At 48.9% G+C, this 19438-nt stretch overlaps 1 protein-coding gene across 1 annotated transcript in view; it reads right to left on the reverse strand.

The window, feature by feature from the left end:
* GALNT10 (polypeptide N-acetylgalactosaminyltransferase 10) overlaps window positions 1–19438 on the reverse strand; it is a 184692-nt gene that overhangs the window by 55979 nt on the left and 109275 nt on the right. Inside the window, exon 4 of the mRNA XM_075344314.1 lies at window positions 6516–6682. Within this exon, the coding sequence (XP_075200429.1) occupies window positions 6516–6682 (167 nt within the window). The remainder of the gene's footprint in view (window positions 1–6515; window positions 6683–19438) is intronic.

Raw genomic sequence — 19438 nt, forward strand, 5'->3', positions numbered from 1 at the left:
GGATCGTTACTGCGTCACAGAAACCGTGACTCAGCTGCAATCTCGTTAGCGATCTCGTTGTGTGTGACGGGGTCTTAAGGCTCAGGAAAATACCTCCACCAATGCACAGTTAGCAATGGGGGGATGTTTCCTCGGGGAGGGCTTGGGGTACTGACCAGGGAATGAGGGGTTTGTTGCTGGCTGGAGCTGATACACATGCTAAAGTCATGATACCTGTCGTCAGGATTCGAGGAACTATCTTAAGGACCATTGCTGATATCTGTTGATTGGATGGAGGAACTATCGAAGGACGTTTGCCGATATCCGTCGTCTGAATTAGAAAAAGTATACTAAGGACTATTGTTGACATCCATCTTTTAGGTTTGAGGAACTATCCTAAGGACTATTGTTGATATCCATCTTTTAGGTTTGAGGAACTATCCTAAGGACTATTGTTGACATCCATCTTTTAGGTTTGAGGAACTATCCTAAGGACTATTGTTGACATCCATCTTTTAGGTTTGAGGAACTATCCTAAGGACTATTGTTGATATCCATCTTTTAGGTTTGAGGAACTATCCTAAGGACTATTGTTGATATCCATCTTTTAGGTTAGAGGAACTATCCTAAGGACTATTGTTGATATCCATCTTTTAGGTTTGAGGAACTATCCTAAGGACTATTGTTGATATCCATCTTTTAGGTTTGAGGAACTATCCTAAGGACTATTGTTGATATCCATCTTTTAGGTTTGAGGAACTATCCTAAGGACTATTGTTGATATCCATCTTTTAGGTTTGAGGAACTATCCTAAGGACTATTGTTGATATCCATCTTTTAGGTTTGAGGAACTATCCTAAGGACTATTGTTGATATCCATCTTTTAGGTTTGAGGAACTATCCTAAGGACTATTGTTGATATCCATCTTTTAGGTTTGAGGAACTATCCTAAGGACTATTGTTGATATCCATCTTTTAGGTTTGAGGAACTATCCTAAGGACTATTGTTGACATCCATCTTTTAGGTTTGAGGAACTATCCTAAGGACTATTGTTGATATCCATCTTTTAGGTTAGAGGAACTATCCTAAGGACTATTGTTGATATCCATCTTTTAGGTTAGAGGAACTATCCTAAGGACTATTGTTGATATCCATCTTTTAGGTTTGAGGAACTATCCTAAGGACTATTGTTGATATCCATCTTTTAGGTTTGAGGAGCTATCCTAAGGACTATTGTTGATATCCATCTTTTAGGTTTGAGGAACTATCCTAAGGACTATAGTTGATATCCGTAGTCTGGATTTGAGTAACTATACTAAGGACAATTGCTGATATCAGTCGTCTGGATTCGAGGAACTGTCCCGAGTACTACTGTTGATATCCATTTTCTGATTTTGAGGAACTATCCTAAGGACTATTGTTGATATCCATCGCTTGGATTGGAGGAACTATCCTAAGGACTATTTTTGCTCTCCATTGTGTGGTTTTGAAGAACTATTCTAAGGACTATTGTTGATATCCGTCGTTTGGAGGAGCATATGGACTATTGTAAATGAAAACTGTTGCATCGTTAACCTGCCTACATACTATATATACTATTCTATGTCTTCTATGCTTTGACAATCCTCAGTTACTCCTCCTGGAAATGTATGAATATGTGATAACCGGGTGTTATCCCTCATCTCGTTCCTGAACAGTCAGACAATTACCAGGAAGCGTTGCCAGTATCACGATGTGTAAGGCACGCGCCTCCTTGACACCCATTTTTAGGAGGAATAACAGAGGAACGGTACACAGCAGATAGCTAAGAAGTGACGCTCCAGAATTGTTGTTTGATGGGAGATGCAGAAATATAACAAACCAGAGATGTCAGAAAAGTTGATGGGTCTTCATTAATGAAACTCTGCATTAGGTTGGCACTAGTGGTGAACGGGCACTACAATGCTTGGTACTAAAAACAAGTAGTCAACGCTCGTACAAGAGACTAGAGCACCCGAGTATAACACAAGTCAACGGAGAACGCAAGCATTTTTCAGAAAGATCTTCCCTTTCACTTCCATTATACTTGGTACACAAAAGCCCATCTGAGCTTCCGACTGCCTGTTTCGAGCACCGGGTCCCCGAACATGGTAGTGCCCGCTCATCACTAGATACGAGACCCGAGCATGGTAGTGCTCGCTCATCACTAGTTACGAGTACTGAGCACCCGAGCATGGTAGTGCCCGCTCATCACTAGTTACGAGTACTGAGCACCCGAGCATGGTAGTGCCCGCTCATCACTAGTTACGAGTACCGAGCACCCGAGCATGGTAGTGCCCGTTCATCACTTGTTATGAGTGTCGAGCACCCGAGCATGGTAGTGCTCGCTCATCACTAGTTACGAGTACAGAGCACCTGAGCATGGTAGTGCCCACTCATCACTAGTTACGAGTACTGAGCACCCGAGCATGGTAATGCCCGTTCATCACTTGTTATGAGTGTCGAGCACCCGAGCATGGTAGTGCCCGCTCATCACTAGTTACGAGTACTGAGCACCTGAGCATGGTAGTGCCCGCTCATCACTAGTTACGCGTACTGAGCTCCTGAGCATGGTAGTGCCCACTCATCACTAGTTACGCGTACTGAGCACCCGAGCACGGTAGTGCCCACTCATCACTAGTAACGAGTACTGAGCACCCGAGCATGGTAGTGCTCGCTCATCACTAGTTACGAGTACTGAGCACCCGAGCATGGTAGTGCCCACTCATCACTAGTTACGAGTACCGAGCACCCGAGCATGGTAGTGCCCGCTCATCACTAGTTACAAGTACCGAGCACCCGAGCATGGTAGTGCCCACTCATCACTAGTTACGAGTACTGAGCAGACGAGCATGGTAGTGCCCGCTCATCGCTAGTTACGAGTACTGAGCAGACGAGCATGGTAGTGTCCGCTCATCACTAGTTACGAGTACTGAGCAGACGAGCATGGTAGTGCCCGCTCATCGCTAGTTACGAGTACTGAGCAGACGAGCATGGTAGTGCCCGCTCATCACTAGTTACGAGTACTGAGCAGACGAGCATGGTAGTGCCCGCTCATCACTAGTTACGAGTACCGAGCACCCGAGCATGGTAGTGCCCACTCATCACTAGTTACAAGTACCGAGCACCCGAGCATGGTAGTGCCCACTCATCACTAGTTACGAGTACTGAGCAGACGAGCATGGTAGTGCCCGCTCATCGCTAGTTACGAGTACTGAGCAGACGAGCATGGTAGTGCCCGCTCATCACTAGTTACGAGTACTGAGCAGACGAGCATGGTAGTGCCCGCTCATCGCTAGTTACGAGTACTGAGCAGACGAGCATGGTAGTGCCCGCTCATCACTAGTTACGAGTACTGAGCAGACGAGCATGGTAGTGCCCGCTCATCACTAGTTGGTACCCATCTCTGGCCAAATTTTTGGATCCATTGCCGTTATTAAACTTATGGAGGAAACTGTATTTACAGATCGATCATAGATAGGAACTTTTAATTTTAGGGCAGGTTTCGGGGGGGCCATAATTCCCTAAGATTTTTCATATATTGCTGCCAGTCTGTGCCACTAACGCGCGCCTCACAATTAATTCCCAACGCCCGCAGCTTGTTCGTCTGGATACGGCAGCAGGCGGGGAACCGGCATCGCTCACAAAACCTGGGAGGTAAATCTGATTTGTGGCCATTTATCGGCACAGTCTCAGCTGCTCAAGTATCAAAATAAGAAAAAAAAAAAAAGGAATAAAAAACTGAAAATCACTTCTTCAGTTTCTCATCATAGAAAAGAAAAATGATAAATCACAAAAAAAAACTACTGGCTGAAAAAGAGTCTAAACACTGCCCTCCAGCAAGCAATTAGTGTCTCCTTGTGTCTGATTGAAGGCTCCGAGAAAGAAATGTCTTCTGCTGACGCCGCTTCTGGGACAAGAGACTGCGGCAGCGTCTTATTCACTTGGTGGGAAAGTACTTTAAGACTGCCGCCTCTCCTCGCACCGAGCAACAATGTGGAGAAGGAAACAGATCGATAATACCGTTATCAGGAAAGAAAATATCACATACGGCAATAGTGGCCGCCCTCCACCAGAAAGTTTTGCATGGTTTCAACCCCAAAACATACCTTTTCCTAATGGTTTTTCCCTTTCTGCACCATCGATAATAAGCACCATTCATTTCTCTGTTTACTACCTACACCCCCAAACTCAGTGTTTCAAATCCTCACCCACCAGTCTCCTTCCCCTTCTGGCAGCTGTTAATACAATTTTAAGAAAGCTCCCAGTCAGTCTCCTTCCCATCTGGCAGCTGATCATATAGAACATAGTAGGTTGTTAGTCAATCGCCTTTCATCTAGGGCAGTTGTAAATAAAATTCCCCGTAGGTTAATAGTCAGTCTCCTTCCCCTTCTGGCAGCTGATAATATAGAACATAGTAGTTTGTTAGTCAATCGCCTTTCATCTAAAGCAGTTGTAAATAAAATTCCCCGGAAGTTCCCAGTCAGTCTCCTTCCCCTTCTGGCAGCTGATAATAGATATATATATATATATATATATATAAAAAAAAAATCAAATCTTTATTTTTATATAGCGCTAACATATTCCGCAGCGCTTTACATACATCAGGAACACTATCCCAATTGGGTCTTACAATCTAAAGTCCCTATCAGCATGTTTTTGGAGTGTGGGAGGAAACCGGAGAACCCGGAGGAAACCCACGCAAACACGGGGAGAACATACAAACGCCTTGCAGATGGTGTCCTTGATGGTAGAACATAGTAGGTTGTTAGTCAATCGTCTGTCATCTAGGGCAGTTGTAAATAGAAGTTCCCAGTCAGTCTCCTTCCCCTTCTGGCAGTTGTGATTATACTAAATTCCTAGTCAATCTGCTGTCACCTCTGGCAGCTGTAAATAAAATTTCCAGTGTGCTCCTAGTCACTTCTGGCAACTGTTAATATACCCTGTAGTAAATTCCCAGCGAGTCCGATGCAGTCGGGGTCAGTTATACTTATGGTCCCCAGTATTTCCCACAATCAATATTCTTTCCCTTCTGTCACCTATATATGTAGTCTCTATAATGTATGGAAGTTAAAAAGGTTATCAAGGCAAAAAAAGTGCTTGTTATTAGAGATGAGTGAGCACTACCATGCATGGGTACGCTATACTCGCAACGAGCAGCTGGACGCTCGGACAGGCACTACTCGAGTACCAAATATGATGGAAGTCAATGGGGAACTCAAACATTTTTCCGAAAGATCTTCCCATTGCCTTCCATTATGCTCAGGTGTTCGATTTGTACCCATCTAAGCATCCAACTGTGAGTACTGAGCACCCGAGCATGGTAGTGCCCGCTCATCACTAGTTACGAGTACAGTGCACCTGAGCATGGTAGTGCCCGCTCATCACTAGTTACGAGTACTGAGCACCCGAGCATGGTAGTGCCCGCTCATCACTAGTTACGAGTACTGAGCACCCGAGCATGGTAGTGCCCGCTCATCACTAGTTACGAGTACAGAGCACCTGAGCATGGTAGTGCCCACTCATCACTAGTTACGAGTACCGAGCACCTGAGCATGGCAGTGCTCACTCATCACTAGTTACGAGTACTGAGCACCCGAGCATGGTAGTGCCCGCTCATGAATAGAGCACAGAGCACCCGAGCATGGTAGTGCCCACTCATCACTAGTTACAAGTACTGAGCACCCGAGCATGGTAGTGCTCGCTCATCACTAGTTACGAGTACTGGGCACCCGAGCATGGTAGTGCCCGCTCATCACTAGTTACGAGTACAGAGCACCCGAGCATGGTAGTGCCCACTCATCACTAGTTACAAGTACTGAGCACCCGAGCATGGTAGTGCTCGCTCATCACTAGTTACGAGTACTGGGCACCCGAGCATGGTAGTGCCCGCTCATCACTAGTTACGAGTACTGAGCACCTGAGCATGGTAGTGCCCGCTCATCACTAGTTACGAGTACTGAGCACCCGAGCATGGTAGTGCTCACTCATCACTAGTTACGAGTACAGAGCACCCGAGCATGGTAGTGCCCGCTCATGAATAGAGAACAGAGCACCCGAGCATGGTAGTGCACGCTCATCACTAGTTACAAGTACTGAGCACCCGAGCATGGTAGTGCCCGCTCATCACTAGTTATAAGTACAGCTAAATGTATACATCAGGCAGCATGTGAACAGAGCCTTAGGTTTAATTCCCAGCACAGCAGTCACATAGAGATGGCGGATCCATAAAAGCAAACTTTCATTTTGGTCACATAATGACTAAAAGTAGAAAAAAAAAAGAGCATTAAACATAAAAGCGGCGTGTGTCGTAAGCTTCTAGAGAACACACACAATACATTAAAGTGAAGTGCAAGCTTTAATGTGGATTTAATGTTCCCTTCTATAAAAAGTGAAGTAAAAAGACCTGATGTTCTATTTGAAGTGCCTATACTTTATCTAAACTTTGCCTTGAAATTCATTCCACCATCAGAAGCCTGACCTCCTCCACCGTGCCGCACAGTGGGCGCACACTCACCTTTATCACTGTAGTCGTCCACGAGCACAATCTCGGCGATGAGCTCCGGGGGAGAGCGGTTGAGTATGCTGTGCACGGTGCGCAGGAGGGAGGACCAGCCCTCGTTGTGGAAGGGGATGATCACGCTGGTGTTTGGCAGCTTTGCCGTATAGAGCTTGTTCCTGCAGCTAGAAAAAAAAGAGAGAGAGAGAGAGGACATAAAAGGGACAGCTGTCAGCTTCATATGCAGAACATGCCCTGAGCTCATGTCATCTGAGGACAGCACGGTCACGTCTGGGAAAACTCCAGCCGAGAGGTGCGAAAGTAGAGCTGAGACTCACAATTGGCTATTTGTACCGCTCTGTGTGACGATATAACACGGAGTCAGGATGCGGCACCGGACTGGGGGGAACAAGCCACCGAGGCAATCTGTCAGCCTCAATCACTGCAATTCACCTACTAAATAATGCACGTCATCCTCTACTCTGCGGAGCAGCACTATAAACAAGAGCTTGGCATTTTCTATTACCACCCAAATTCATGGCAAAAATCTAGTTAATATTCATGCAATATGAAAATGCATTGCAAATTACACTGTGTAGGGGGGCTGGGTGGGGACATTACACTGTGTAGAGGGGGCTGGGTGGGGACATTACACTGTGTAGAGGGGGCTGGGTGGGGACATTACACTGTGTAGAGGGGGATGGGAGGGGACATTACACTGTGTAGAGGGGGCTGGGTGGGGACATTACACTGTGTAGAGGGGGCTGGGTGGGGACATTACACTGTGTAGAGGGGGATGGGAGGGGACATTACACTGTGGAAGGGGGGCTGTGTGGGGACATTACACTGTGTAGGGGGGCTGTGTGGGGACATTACACTGTGTAGGGGGGCTGTGTGGGGACATTACACTGTGTAGGGGGGTTGAGTGGGTACATTACACTGTGTAGGGGGGCTGGTTGGGGACATTACACTGTGGAAGGGGGGCTGGTTGGGGACATTACACTGTGGAAGGGGGGCTGGGTGGGGACATTACACTGTGGAAGGGGGGCTGGGTGGGGACATTACACTGTGTAGGGGGGGCTGGGTGGGGACATTACACTGTGCAGGGGGGCTGGGTGGGGACATTACACTGTGGAAGGGGGGCTGGGTGGGGACATTACACTGTGCAGGGGGGCTGGGTGGGGACATTACACTGTGGAAGGGGGGCTGGGTGGGGACATTACACTGTGGAAGGGGGGCTGGGTGGGGACATTACACTGTGCAGGGGGGCTGGGTGGGGACATTACACTGTGTAGGAGGGGGCTGGGTGGGGACATTACACTGTGTAGGGGAAGCTGGGTGAGGACATTACACTGTACAGGGGAAGCTGGGTGAGGACATTACACTGTACAGGGGGGCTGTGTGGGGCCATTACACTGTGTAGGTGGGCTGTGTGGGGACATTACACTGTGCAAGAGGGCTGGGTGGGGACATTACACTGTGTAGGGGGGCTAGGTGGGGACATTACTCTGCGTCGGGGGGCTGGGTGGGGAGTAGACATTACACTGAGTGGGGGGGCTGGGTGGGGACATTACACTGTGTTAGAGCGCTGTGTGAAGACACTACTCTGTGTTAGGGGGCTTTGTGGGGACACTACTCTGTGTTAGGGGGCTTTGTGGGGACACTACTCTGTGTTAGAGGGCTTTGTGGGGACACTACACTGAGTAGGGGGGCTTTGTGGGGACACTACACTGTATAGGGGGGGTTGTGTGGGGAGATACTGTGTAGGGGGCTATGTGTGAACTTTACATTGTATAGGGATACTGGAATGTCATACTGAGTAATGGTGGAGTGTGGGGACATGGCACTGTGTGGGGGATCTGTTGTGACATACTTGGTGTGGGGACATCATATTATATTATGTTGGAAGTTGAATAACACGAGCTGTATAAATAATAAATTTTCTAAAAAGTAGTAAATTCTATGGTCTTAGAATACACAATACAATAAGCCCGACCGTAACATGTATTACCAGTAGCAGTGAATCAGTGAATACTTAATTCTGCTCAATATTAAGTGACAAAAATGTACAAAAAAATCAGTAATAATGAAAATAATTAAAGGAGAGATACAAAATTCTTCTACTGTCCCTGCCTCAAACTATAAAGATGAGATGCACAGTGTGTTCCATATCCTCACACTACCTGTAATTCAGTGTGACAGGAGCTGCTCCCCCTCCCTTCTGGGACGTTCCATCACAAATCAGGGGTGTGGCCTGCTCCATGCTGATGGTAACAGCCAGCCCCTGATAATAGCGGATTCCCTGCAGTCTGAGAACAGGGGACGTACTCACGCCCAATCCTCTCCAACACAATAGACAAAACTATTATCAGGGGCTGGCTGTTACCGACAGTATGGAGGAGGCCACACCCCCTGATTTGTGTTGTAACGTCCCAGAAGCGAGAGGAAGCGGCAAAGAGCAGTGTCATATCCAGTTCCACCTCCGGTCTTCTTGCTGCCTCTTCCATGGCTAGTGATGGGTTGCAGTGGTCACATGTCTGTGAACGCCAGAGGAGGAAGCAAGGAGACTGGCAGGGAATTCAGGCACCGCTAAGAGAGGAATGGGAAATTGGTCAGTAAGCTATATATTTATTTTATTTGTAGACCCTACTAGGCAACTTCTACACTTAAAAGGTGGACAACCCCTTTAAGTAGAATGCATAAGATTTGTTTAAAATAAAACATAGCAAATTAAGTTTTTAAAGCAATTATGTCACTATAATGTAACAATTTGCCCTAAGAATGAAAAGAGTTGACCTTCCATCTTAGGTGTATTGATAAGAACAGCGCTGCCACCGCCGTCTCCGTCATTACTGAGGGTGCCTAGGGGCCATCACTGGGGGAGCCTAGAGGCCATCCCGTTAGCCTTCCCCAGTGACGACCCCTAGGCTCCCCCAGTGACGGCCCCCTAGGCTCCCACAGTGACGGCCCCCTAGGCTCCCAGTGACGGCCCCCTAGGCTCCCACAGTGACGGCCCCCTAGGCTCCCACAGTGACGGCCCCCTAGGCTCCCACAGTGACGGCCCCCTAGGCTCCCACAGTGACGGCCCCCTAGGCTCCCACAGTGACGGCCCACTAGGCTCCCCCAGTGACGGCCCACTAGGCTCCCCCAGTGACGGCCCACTAGGCTCCCCCAGTGACGGCCCACTAGGCTCCCCTAGTGACGACCCGTAGGCTCCCCCAGTGACGGCCCCCTAGGCTCCCCCAGTGACGGCCCTTTGGCTTCCCCAGTGACGGCCCTTTGGCTTCCCCAGTGACGGCCCTTTGGCTTCCCCAGTGACGGCCCTTTGGATTCCCCAGTGACGACCCGTAGGCTCCCCCAGTGACGGCCCCCTAGGCTCCCCCAGTGACGGCCCCCTAGGCTCCCCCAGTGACAGCCCCCCTAGGCTCCCCCAGTGACGGCCCCCTAGGCTCCCCCAGTAATGATGCAGGTGGTGGCAATGCTGTTCTTATCAATACACCTAAGATGGAAGGTCAACTCTATTCATTATTACAGCAAATTGTTGCATTACAGTGACATATTGCTTTTAACACTTAATTTGCTAGGTTTTATTTTAAACAAATCTTTGCATTCTACTTAAAGGGGTTGTCCACCTTTAAGGGTAAAAGAAGAGCCTAGCGGCCGTCTCCGGAGGAGCCTAGTGGCTGTCAGTGGAAAGGTGTAGTGGCCGTCATTGGAGGAGAGCAGAGACCATCACTGGAGGAGTGTAGTGGCCGTCACTGGAGGAGTGTAGTGGCCGTCACTGGAGGAGTGTAGTGGCCGTCACTGGAGGAGTGTAGTGGCCGTCACTGGAGGAGTGTAGTGGCCGTCACTGGAGGAGTGTAGTGGCCGTCACTGGAGGAGTGTAGTGGCCGTCACTGGAGGAGTGTAGTGGCCGTCACTGGAGGAGTGTAGTGGCCGTCACTGGAGGAGTGTAGTGGCCGTCACTGGAGGAGTGTAGTGGCCGTCACTGGAGGAGTGTAGTGGCCGTCACTGGAGGAGTGTAGTGGCCGTCACTGGAGGAGTGTAGTGGCCGTCACTGGAGGAGTGTAGTGGCCGTCACTGGAGAAGTGTAGTGGCCGTCACTGGAGGAGTGTAGTGGCCGTCACTGGAGGAGTGTAGTGGCCGTCACTGGAGGAGTGTAGTGGCCGTCACTGGAGGAGTGTAGTGGCCGTCACTGGAGGAGTGTAGTGGCCGTCACTGGAGGAGTGTATTTGCCGTTATTGGAGGATGGAGCGTAGTGGCCATTAGTGTAGGAGCGTAGTGGCCGGTATTGGAGACGGGTGGTGGCTGTCTCTGTACTAGCGGTCCCTGCTTAGTCTGACCCAGTGATTCATAAATTCAGAGGACTAACCATTTGTATGGCTGCCATGTGCTGCCACATGTTCCTGCCCAGACATGGCTTACCCTGGTAATAACAGATTATTTCTAGGGGTTATTATAGCTGGTTTCCCTTTATTTGCCAAACCCTTGAAAGCACAAAGTCATTTACATGGAGACATGGCACGCACATCCTCCCATGGACACGCACAATCCTAGGACCCTAGCTAGATACATGTCTATGTGGGTTAGTTCACGGAACTTATATCAGAAAGTATTAATAGAGGGCGATCTTTAGCCTTGTACAGAGAAAAGAAAACTGCGGACGGTGGCAAGACGGACACTTTTGGAGACTTTGTGCTACTCTTTTGGACGGTAATGCGTGGTCAGCAACATGGAGTACATTGAAAATGAAATTACATTCGGACTCCGGGTCAGATTGGTTCTCGAGACGTCCTCTATAATGGAAATTTTTAGCCTGATGGTGCAGTTCTATTACTGCAAATCTAAGCTGCCAAGTAATCAGACGGAAGAGGACCACGCTGGTCTGAAGCTGGCATCGGGCACTTTGATTAATGGTATGAATTTTCCGGTCTCCTTCACACACGTTGTGGATCCCAATACCAGACCAATAAAAAACAAACAAACACTAAGGCGGGCTTTGCACACTACGACATCGCAGGTGCGATGTCGGTGGGGTCAAATTGAAAATGACGCACATCCGGCATCGCAGGCGACATCGTAGTATGTAAAGGCTCGATGATACGATTAACAAGCGCAAAAGCGTCGTAATCGTATCATCGGTGCAGCGTCGGCGTAATCCATGATTACGCTGACGCGACGGTCCGATGTTGTTCCTCGCTCCTGCGGCTGCACACATCGCTGTGTGTGAAGCCGCAGGAGCGAGGAACATCTCCTACCGGTGTCACTGCGGCTTCCGTAGGATATGCGGAAGGAAGGAGGTGGGCGGGATGTTTACATCCCGCTCATCTCCGCCCCTCCACTCCTATTGGCCGCCTGTCGAGTGACGTCGCAGTGACGCCATATGACCCGCCCCCTTAATAAGGAGGCGGGTCGCTGGCCAGAGCGACAGTCGCAGGACAGGTGAGTCCATGTGAAGCTGCCGTAGCGATAATGTTCGCTACGGCAGCTATCACAAGGATATCGCTGCTGCGACAGGGGCGGGGACTATCGCGTGCGACATCGCAGGATCGGCTTGCGATGTCGCAACGTGCAAAGCCCGCCTAACACTGCTGACAATCTGATTGTCATGCGATGTTCGGCTCTGCCTACACCTGCTGGCACTGTGGCGTCAGACTCTGTTCACACTGCGGAGTCTGACAAGCAACCTGAGGCTTTTGTTCAGCCAGAGCCGGGTGTCGGCTAGTTCAGGTTCACTGGTTTTTAGTATCTGCACTGCAGACGGGTGAGCAGGACCTAAATGCTCGGGTTGCTGATTGCCGCGTATAGCTGTTTCCTCTTTCCTTAAGCACGGCTTCCTTCCTGTTTGTGCCGATGATAGCTTTGGCGATCCTGGTTTTAATCCTGTTAACACTAGAAGTCACAGGAATTTTGAGCTCCATAGGGTTCCAATGGTAGAAATGTTTTATGACCCCTCTCTGGGACTTCTAATGTTAATGGTGATCCATGCTGCGCTTCTGAGTGCTGTGAGCGTTCCCCTGTTGTGTGTTACTTCCTCCCCTTTTTCGTTACTCCCCAGTACACATGTTGTCTCTCCTGTGTGTATTGAGTGCTGTGTGTACGAGTTTCCGTTCTCCCTTGTCCGTGTTGTTTTGTCTTTGTGTTTTCTGGCCCACCCCGAGGGTGTGGGAGAGGGGGGAGTAAGATCAGGGTCCGGACAGAATTTAGGGTCACACTGGGGGCTCTGACCTGGTTACTATCAAACCCACCTTCAAGATAAGGGACAGTGCAGAGTCACAAGTCTTAGGGCTAGTCAAGGGGGCCCCTGCTCTGTTTCCATATACCATGTGACACTGATCCATTATGCCAGATTTACAATATGTTAAGGGAACAATAACTATTTTAAATAACTAAATATATTAATTAAATTAACAGTTTTTTATCTTGCGATATCTAATAACAGTCAGTGCGGGAATGTTTCTGTTGCTGCTGCCTCCCAGCAAGGCTACCTAAACTCCACTGCCACTTTAACTAAGCTTTAGCACTGGCAGGAAGGACAAAAATTCATGATTCTGAGGATAATTTTTTTACTTTAAAAAAGGCTTTTTTGGCCAGTAGGGTCCCCCACAAATAAGCTGATCACAGGGAGATCCTCTCCTGCAACCTGCAGCAATGAGGGCTAATCTGTGGGACAATCTAGCAGCGTCTTGTCCACATACGTCTGTTCTGCTGCAGATTTTTTCCACATGTGCAAGTAAAAGTTGCTGCGAAACGCGTGGATTTTGGTGTGAATATAGCTTAGTGGATGTGGTTATGGAGGATGAAAAAAAAATAATTAATTGATTTTGCTACAGATCAACCAGTAATCAATACTCATTACTTCTAGATTTTTTTTTTCCACCCTTTGAGTAAATGGAGAAAATCTGAGACAGATCCATGGACAAATCTGCAACAAAACTGCCATACCACAGAAAGAAAATGTAAAAAAAAAATAAATAAATAGTCGATCAATTTTTGCTCTAAGGCTGAGCACACACAGCGAGAAAAATGGAGCTAGTGGAATGCGATTAGAAAAAATAAATAAATAAATAAATCGCATTCCACCAGGACCAATGTTCATTTTCACTCACACCCATACAAGTCTATGGGTGCGAGAGAAACATTGCACTGCACTCACATTACACCGGTGTAACGCGAATGCAGTGCGAGAATCGCATCAGCTGATAAAGGAGGAGATGGGGGAGATTAGTACCTCCCTCTCCACAGCAGCGTCCGCCCTGTCCTCCGTGGCTGTGCTGTGATCGCAGCACTGTGGCATTACAGTCGCATGACACCCGGCCTATACTACAGCAAAGCGGGAGCCGAGTGTCATGCGATTCACTCGCATTAAAGGGAAGTGTAGTCAAAAAAAAAAAAAATTTCAATGACTGAAAAAAATGTAAAGTATTAATGTTTTAATATTTTGTTTAAATATTATTTGTTTTTAATTGCGCAAAATATAAAACTTTTTTTAAAAAAAGTTTGATATTTTCCACTCTTAAACACTAGGGGGAGCAGCTGCTGTAATCCTACAGAAATCCTACTGTAGAAATAGCTCACAATACAGCTGCAGTAAAGTGGGTGGAATCTGCTCTGCTGTGTGTGATGTCACACCTCCCCCTCCCAACCTGGGGGTTTCCAAAAGGATAAGGGAAGATGAAGTTTAGGATCACAGTGTGGAGCTATTTTCATGGTGACCGCAAAGTGATCCTAATGTCTAAAGTATCACCGAGGACACCTGCATAGTGCTCCCCACATAGCGCTTTGCGCACCCTGTACCAGCAATGCTCTGCCACACGCACGTCTGCCTGCAATGCTTTGCCGCACGCACATCCGCCTGCAATGCTCTGCCGCATGCACTTCCGCAATGCTCTGCCACCCGTAATGCTCTGCCGCATGCCCATGTATACTGCACCCCTCAGGATACCGTGCTCCACCGTACTCCGCGCTCCACTGTACTCCGCTGTATACTGCGCTCCTCAGTATAGTGTGCTCTGCTGACCTGAGGCCCAAGGTGAGCACACAAGAGCGGGGGTGAGGGGGAGAGTGGTGGGGAGGAGTGGCGGCAGCGTCGGGGAGAGTGGGGGGGTAAGGGTAGTGGGTGAGAGGGAGAGTAGCGGGGGAGGGTAGCAGCAAAGGGGGACGGTGGAGAGTAGCGGTGGCGGGCGGGGGGGGGGGGCAGGGAGGGTAGGAGCGGCGGCTTAGCGCCGGTACTCACACACATCCCGGCAGGTGACAGGGGAAAGTACTGCACACAGCATACAATGCTCCACAAATATGGCAGTGATCTCCTCCCTCTGCTGTGATCTGGACAGCCCAGGGGGCGTCAGATCACAACATAAGCGGTCTCTGTGTTAGAGAATGGGGTCGAAGTCTGACACTGTCTGTTATGCACAGGGCGCTGCCGTATTTCAGGTGAGCAACTGTCGTTACAAACAGCAGATCCAAGATGGCAGCCCCCAGTGTTTCAGTAAAACTAGAGTTAAATAAAAACTAAATAAACAGCGAGTTTAATTTTGTATTAAAAATACTTGATTTCATAATCACTATTATTAATACAAAAATAAAAAAAAATCGCGAGATCTTCCCTTGAATGCACGTGTGTTCCCAGCCTAAAATATAGTAAACCGGACAAGGCACGTGTGTGGTGGAAGATGTAAGTGTAGGAATCAGCTAATCACACACATCCATAGTAATAAACGTAATAACGGTACAGACAATACACAGAGCTAGAACAACATGGGGACACCGGAGTATTATATGCCCTGAGCTTACACCAGGGGGCTCCACAGCCTCAATAGTTATTAACGGTGTCACAAATAAAATAAAAAGAACCCTGGGATGAGGATAGAAGAAAAAAGGTCTCAGCCTGGGAAGAAATAACGCTGCGGAAAGTAACAAAAAACAAAACCCACCAAAGTAAGCCCCCAGGTAAGGCCAGACAATGGAGGTCTTACAACTCCAGCAAACAAACTAATGACAGAATAGAGTTAGGCACCCGTCACATAAAGCGCCTATGGCAATAAAGCTACATGTGCAGGACCAGGAACTCCCTTGTCAAAGCTTTTTTGGCGAAACATGTTGGAGCGGTGCGTCCCTGTTGCCGTCTGTAGCTTTCTTTACATGGATGCTTTATCTTGACGGGTAACTAGTTCTGTTCTATCATTTGTTTATGCGGACGTATATCACCCTGAAGTTTTTTATTTTGATATCATTAATAACCAGTGAGCCCGGGAGCCAGTTGTGTACGCTTTGGGCATTGTATGCACCTGTTCCCAGTTTGTTCTAGCTGTGTGTATTGTGTTTGAATGTACATAAAAAATTTTAATAATTATATATATATATATTTAACGATAGTCATAACCTTGGTACATGTGTTTCTTAAATAGGTGACTTTTATGCTTTATGTTTTCTGTTTATTTGCTTTGTATGCATGGGCGGCATGACGTGTGCATGTGGCTTAGCAGCATGAAGTGAGTGTGTGTGGCATGACATATGTGTGGTAGAGTGGTACGATGTAGGTGAGGTACAGCAGAATGACATAGATGTGGTAGAGTGGTACGATGTAGGTGAGGAAGAGCGGTACAACATAGGTGTGGGAAAGCAGTACGATGTAGGTGTGGTAGAGTGGTATGACAGATGTGGTAGAGCGGTACAACATAGGTGAGGTAGAGCAGTATGTTGCAGGTATTGTAGAGCGGTACGATGTAGGTGTGGTAGAGCGGTACAACGTAGGTGAGGGAGAGCGGTAAGATGTAGGTGTGGTAGAACGGTAAAATGTAGGTATGGTAGAGTGGTACAATGTAGGTGTGGTAGAGTGGTATGATGTAGGTGTGGTAGAGCGGTACGATGTAGGTGTGGTAGAGTGGTAAAATGTAGGTGTGGTAGAGTGGTAAAATGTAGCTGTGGTAGTGCGGTAAAATGTAGGTGAGGTAGAGTGGTACGAAGTAGGTGTGGTAGAGCGGTAAGATGTAGGTGTGGTAGTGCGGTACAATGTAGGTGTGGTAGAGTGGTAAGATGTAGGTGTGGTACAGCGGTACAACGTAGCTGTGGTAGAATGGTATGATGTAGGTGTGGTAGAGCGGTACAACGTAGGTGAGGTAGAGCGGTATATTGTAGGTATTGTAGAGCGGTACGATGTAGGTGAGGTAGAGCGGTATGTTGTAGGTATTGTAGAGCGGTATAATGTAGGTGTGGTACCGTGGTACGAAGTAGGTGTGGTACAGCGGTAAGATGTAGGTGTGGTACAGCGGTACAACGTAGCTGTAGTAGAACGGAATGACGTAGGTGTGGTAGAGCGGTACGACGTAGGTTAGGTAAAGCAGTACAACGTAGGTGTGGTAGAGCGGTACAACGTAGGTGAGGTAGAGCGGTACAACGTAGGTGTTGTAGAGCGGTAAAATGTAAATGTGGTAGAGTGGTAAAAAAGAGAATTTTGTTTACTTACCGTAAATTCTTTTTCTTATAGTTCCGTCTTGGGAGACCCAGACCTTGGGTATTTAGCTTCTGCCTCCGGAGGACACACAAAGTACTACACCTAAAAGTGTAGCTCCTCCCTCTGAGCCTATACACCCCCTGGTGAGCCAGTCACATCCAGTTTAGTGTAAAAGCTGAAGGAGAATAGCCACCCACAAGTAGAACAGAGCAAAAGCCGGAACAACCGGAGACTCTGTCCACAGCCGGTGAAAACACGCGGAACAAGAAACTGCCAACAGGCAACAGGGAGGGAGCTGGGTCTCCCAAGACGGAACTATAAGAAAAAGAATTTACGGTAAGTAAACAAAATTCTCTTTTTATTTATCGTTCCTTTGGGAGACCCAGACCTTGGGACGTTCCAAAGCAGTCCCTGGGTGGGAAATAAACAGAAAAAAACTAAGAAGTAGGCAGAACCTAACTTCACAAATGGGCGACTGCCGCCTGAAGGATGCGTCTGCCCAAGCTCGCATCTGCCGAAGCATGAGTATGCACTTGGTAGTGCTTCGAGAAGGTATGCAGGCTAGCCCAAGTGGCAGCTTGACAGACTTGTTGAGCCGTAGCCTGGTGCCTAAAGGCCCAAGAGGCACCAACAGCTCTGGTCGAGTGTGCTTTGATCCCCGGCGGGGGAGGTGCCTGCGTACTCTGGTAGGCGTCCGAAATGGTCAACCTAATCCAACGGGCTAAGGTCGGCTTAGAAGCAGGGAGGCCCTTGCGCCGACCTGTGGTTAGCACAAAAAGAGAGGTGCACCGCCTAAGCGCAGCGGTGCAAGACACATAGATCCGGAGAGCACGCACCAGATCTAGCGTATGTAGAGCTTTTTCAAAGCGATGAACAGGAGCCGGACAGAAGGAAGGTAAGGTAATGTCCTGGTTAAGGTGGAAGGGAGAGACCACCTTAGCAAGAAAGTCCGGAGACGGACGGAGAACCACCTTGTCTTGATGAAAGACTAAAAAAGGTGACTCCGAAGAGAGCGCAGCCAAATCAGAGACTCTCCTGAGAGAAGTTATGGCAACCAGAAATGCCACTTTCTGTGAAAGACGGTACAAAGAAACCTCCCTAAGAGGCTCAAAGGGGGGTTTCTGTAAGACCGTGAGGACCAAGTTAAGGTCCCAGGGATCCAAGGGCCGCCGGTAAGGCGGAATGATGTGAGACGCGCCCTGCATGAAGGTGCGGACCTGAGCCAGCCGAGCGAGACGCCGCTGGAACAGAACTGACAGAGCCGAAACTTGTCCCTTGAGAGAGTTGAGGGACAGTCCTAGTTGCAGACCGGACTGTAGAAAAGACAGAAGGGTCGGCAAGGAAAACGGCCAAGGAGGATGGCCGGAAGAGCGACACCAGGACAGGAAAATTTTCCAAGTCCTGTGATAGATCTTAGCGGAGGAAGACTTACGGGCCCGAGTCATAGTGGAGATGACTTCAGGAATACCAGAAGCCATCAAAATCCAGGACTCAAAAGCCACGCCGTCAATTTGAGGGCCGCAGAATTCGGGCGGAAAAACGGACCTTGCGAGAGTAGGTCTGGACGGTCTGGGAGATGCCACGGCATCCCTACGGACAGTTGGAGTAGGTCCGGATACCAAGCTCGCCTGGGCCAGTCCGGTGCAATGAGGATGACTCGACAACCCTCCATTCTGATCTTGAGCAGGACCCTGGGCAAGAGAGCTAGAGGGGGAAACACGTAGGACAGACGAAACTGGGACCAGTCCTGAACCAGAGCGTCCGTGGCGAAGGCCTTAGGATCGTGGGAGCGAGCCACGTAAACAGGAACTTTGTTGTTGTGACGGGATGCCATTAGGTCCACGTCCGGAGTACCCCATTTACGGCAGATCAACTGAAATACTGCCGAGTGCAGGGACCACTCGCCACCGTCCACGCTTTGACGGCTGAGATAATCTGCCTCCCAGTTGTCCACGCCTGGCATGTGGACTGCGGATATGGTGGACCCGGAGTCCTCCGCCCACTGAAGAATGCGTTGTACCTCCATCATTGCCAGGCGGCTGCGTGTCCCGCCCTGATGGTTGATGTAGGCAACCGCTGTCGCGTTGTCTGACTGGACTCGAATGTGCCTGCCCGCCAACAGGTGGTAAAATGCTAGAAGAGCTAGAAGCACGGCTCTGGTTTCCAGCACATTGATTGAAAGGGCTGACTCGGACGGAGTCCAAGTGCCCTGTGCTCTGTGGTGGAGACATACCGCTCCCCAACCGGATAAACTGGCATCCGTGGTGAGAATCACCCAGGACGGGGCCAGGAAGGAGCACCCCTGGGACAGGGAGAGGGGCCGAAGCCACCACTGAAGAGAGCTCCTGGTCCGTGGCTACAGAGCCACTGACTTGTGTAAGGAGGAAGGCCGCTTGTCCCAACAGCGGAGAATGTCCAGCTGCAGAGGGCGCAGATGGAACTGGGCAAAGGGAACCGCCTCCATGGACGCCACCAATTGACCCAGCAC

The sequence above is a fragment of the Anomaloglossus baeobatrachus genome, chromosome 4 (genome assembly GCF_048569485.1).
Source record: "Anomaloglossus baeobatrachus isolate aAnoBae1 chromosome 4, aAnoBae1.hap1, whole genome shotgun sequence".
Classification (NCBI taxonomy): Eukaryota; Metazoa; Chordata; class Amphibia; order Anura; family Aromobatidae; genus Anomaloglossus; species Anomaloglossus baeobatrachus.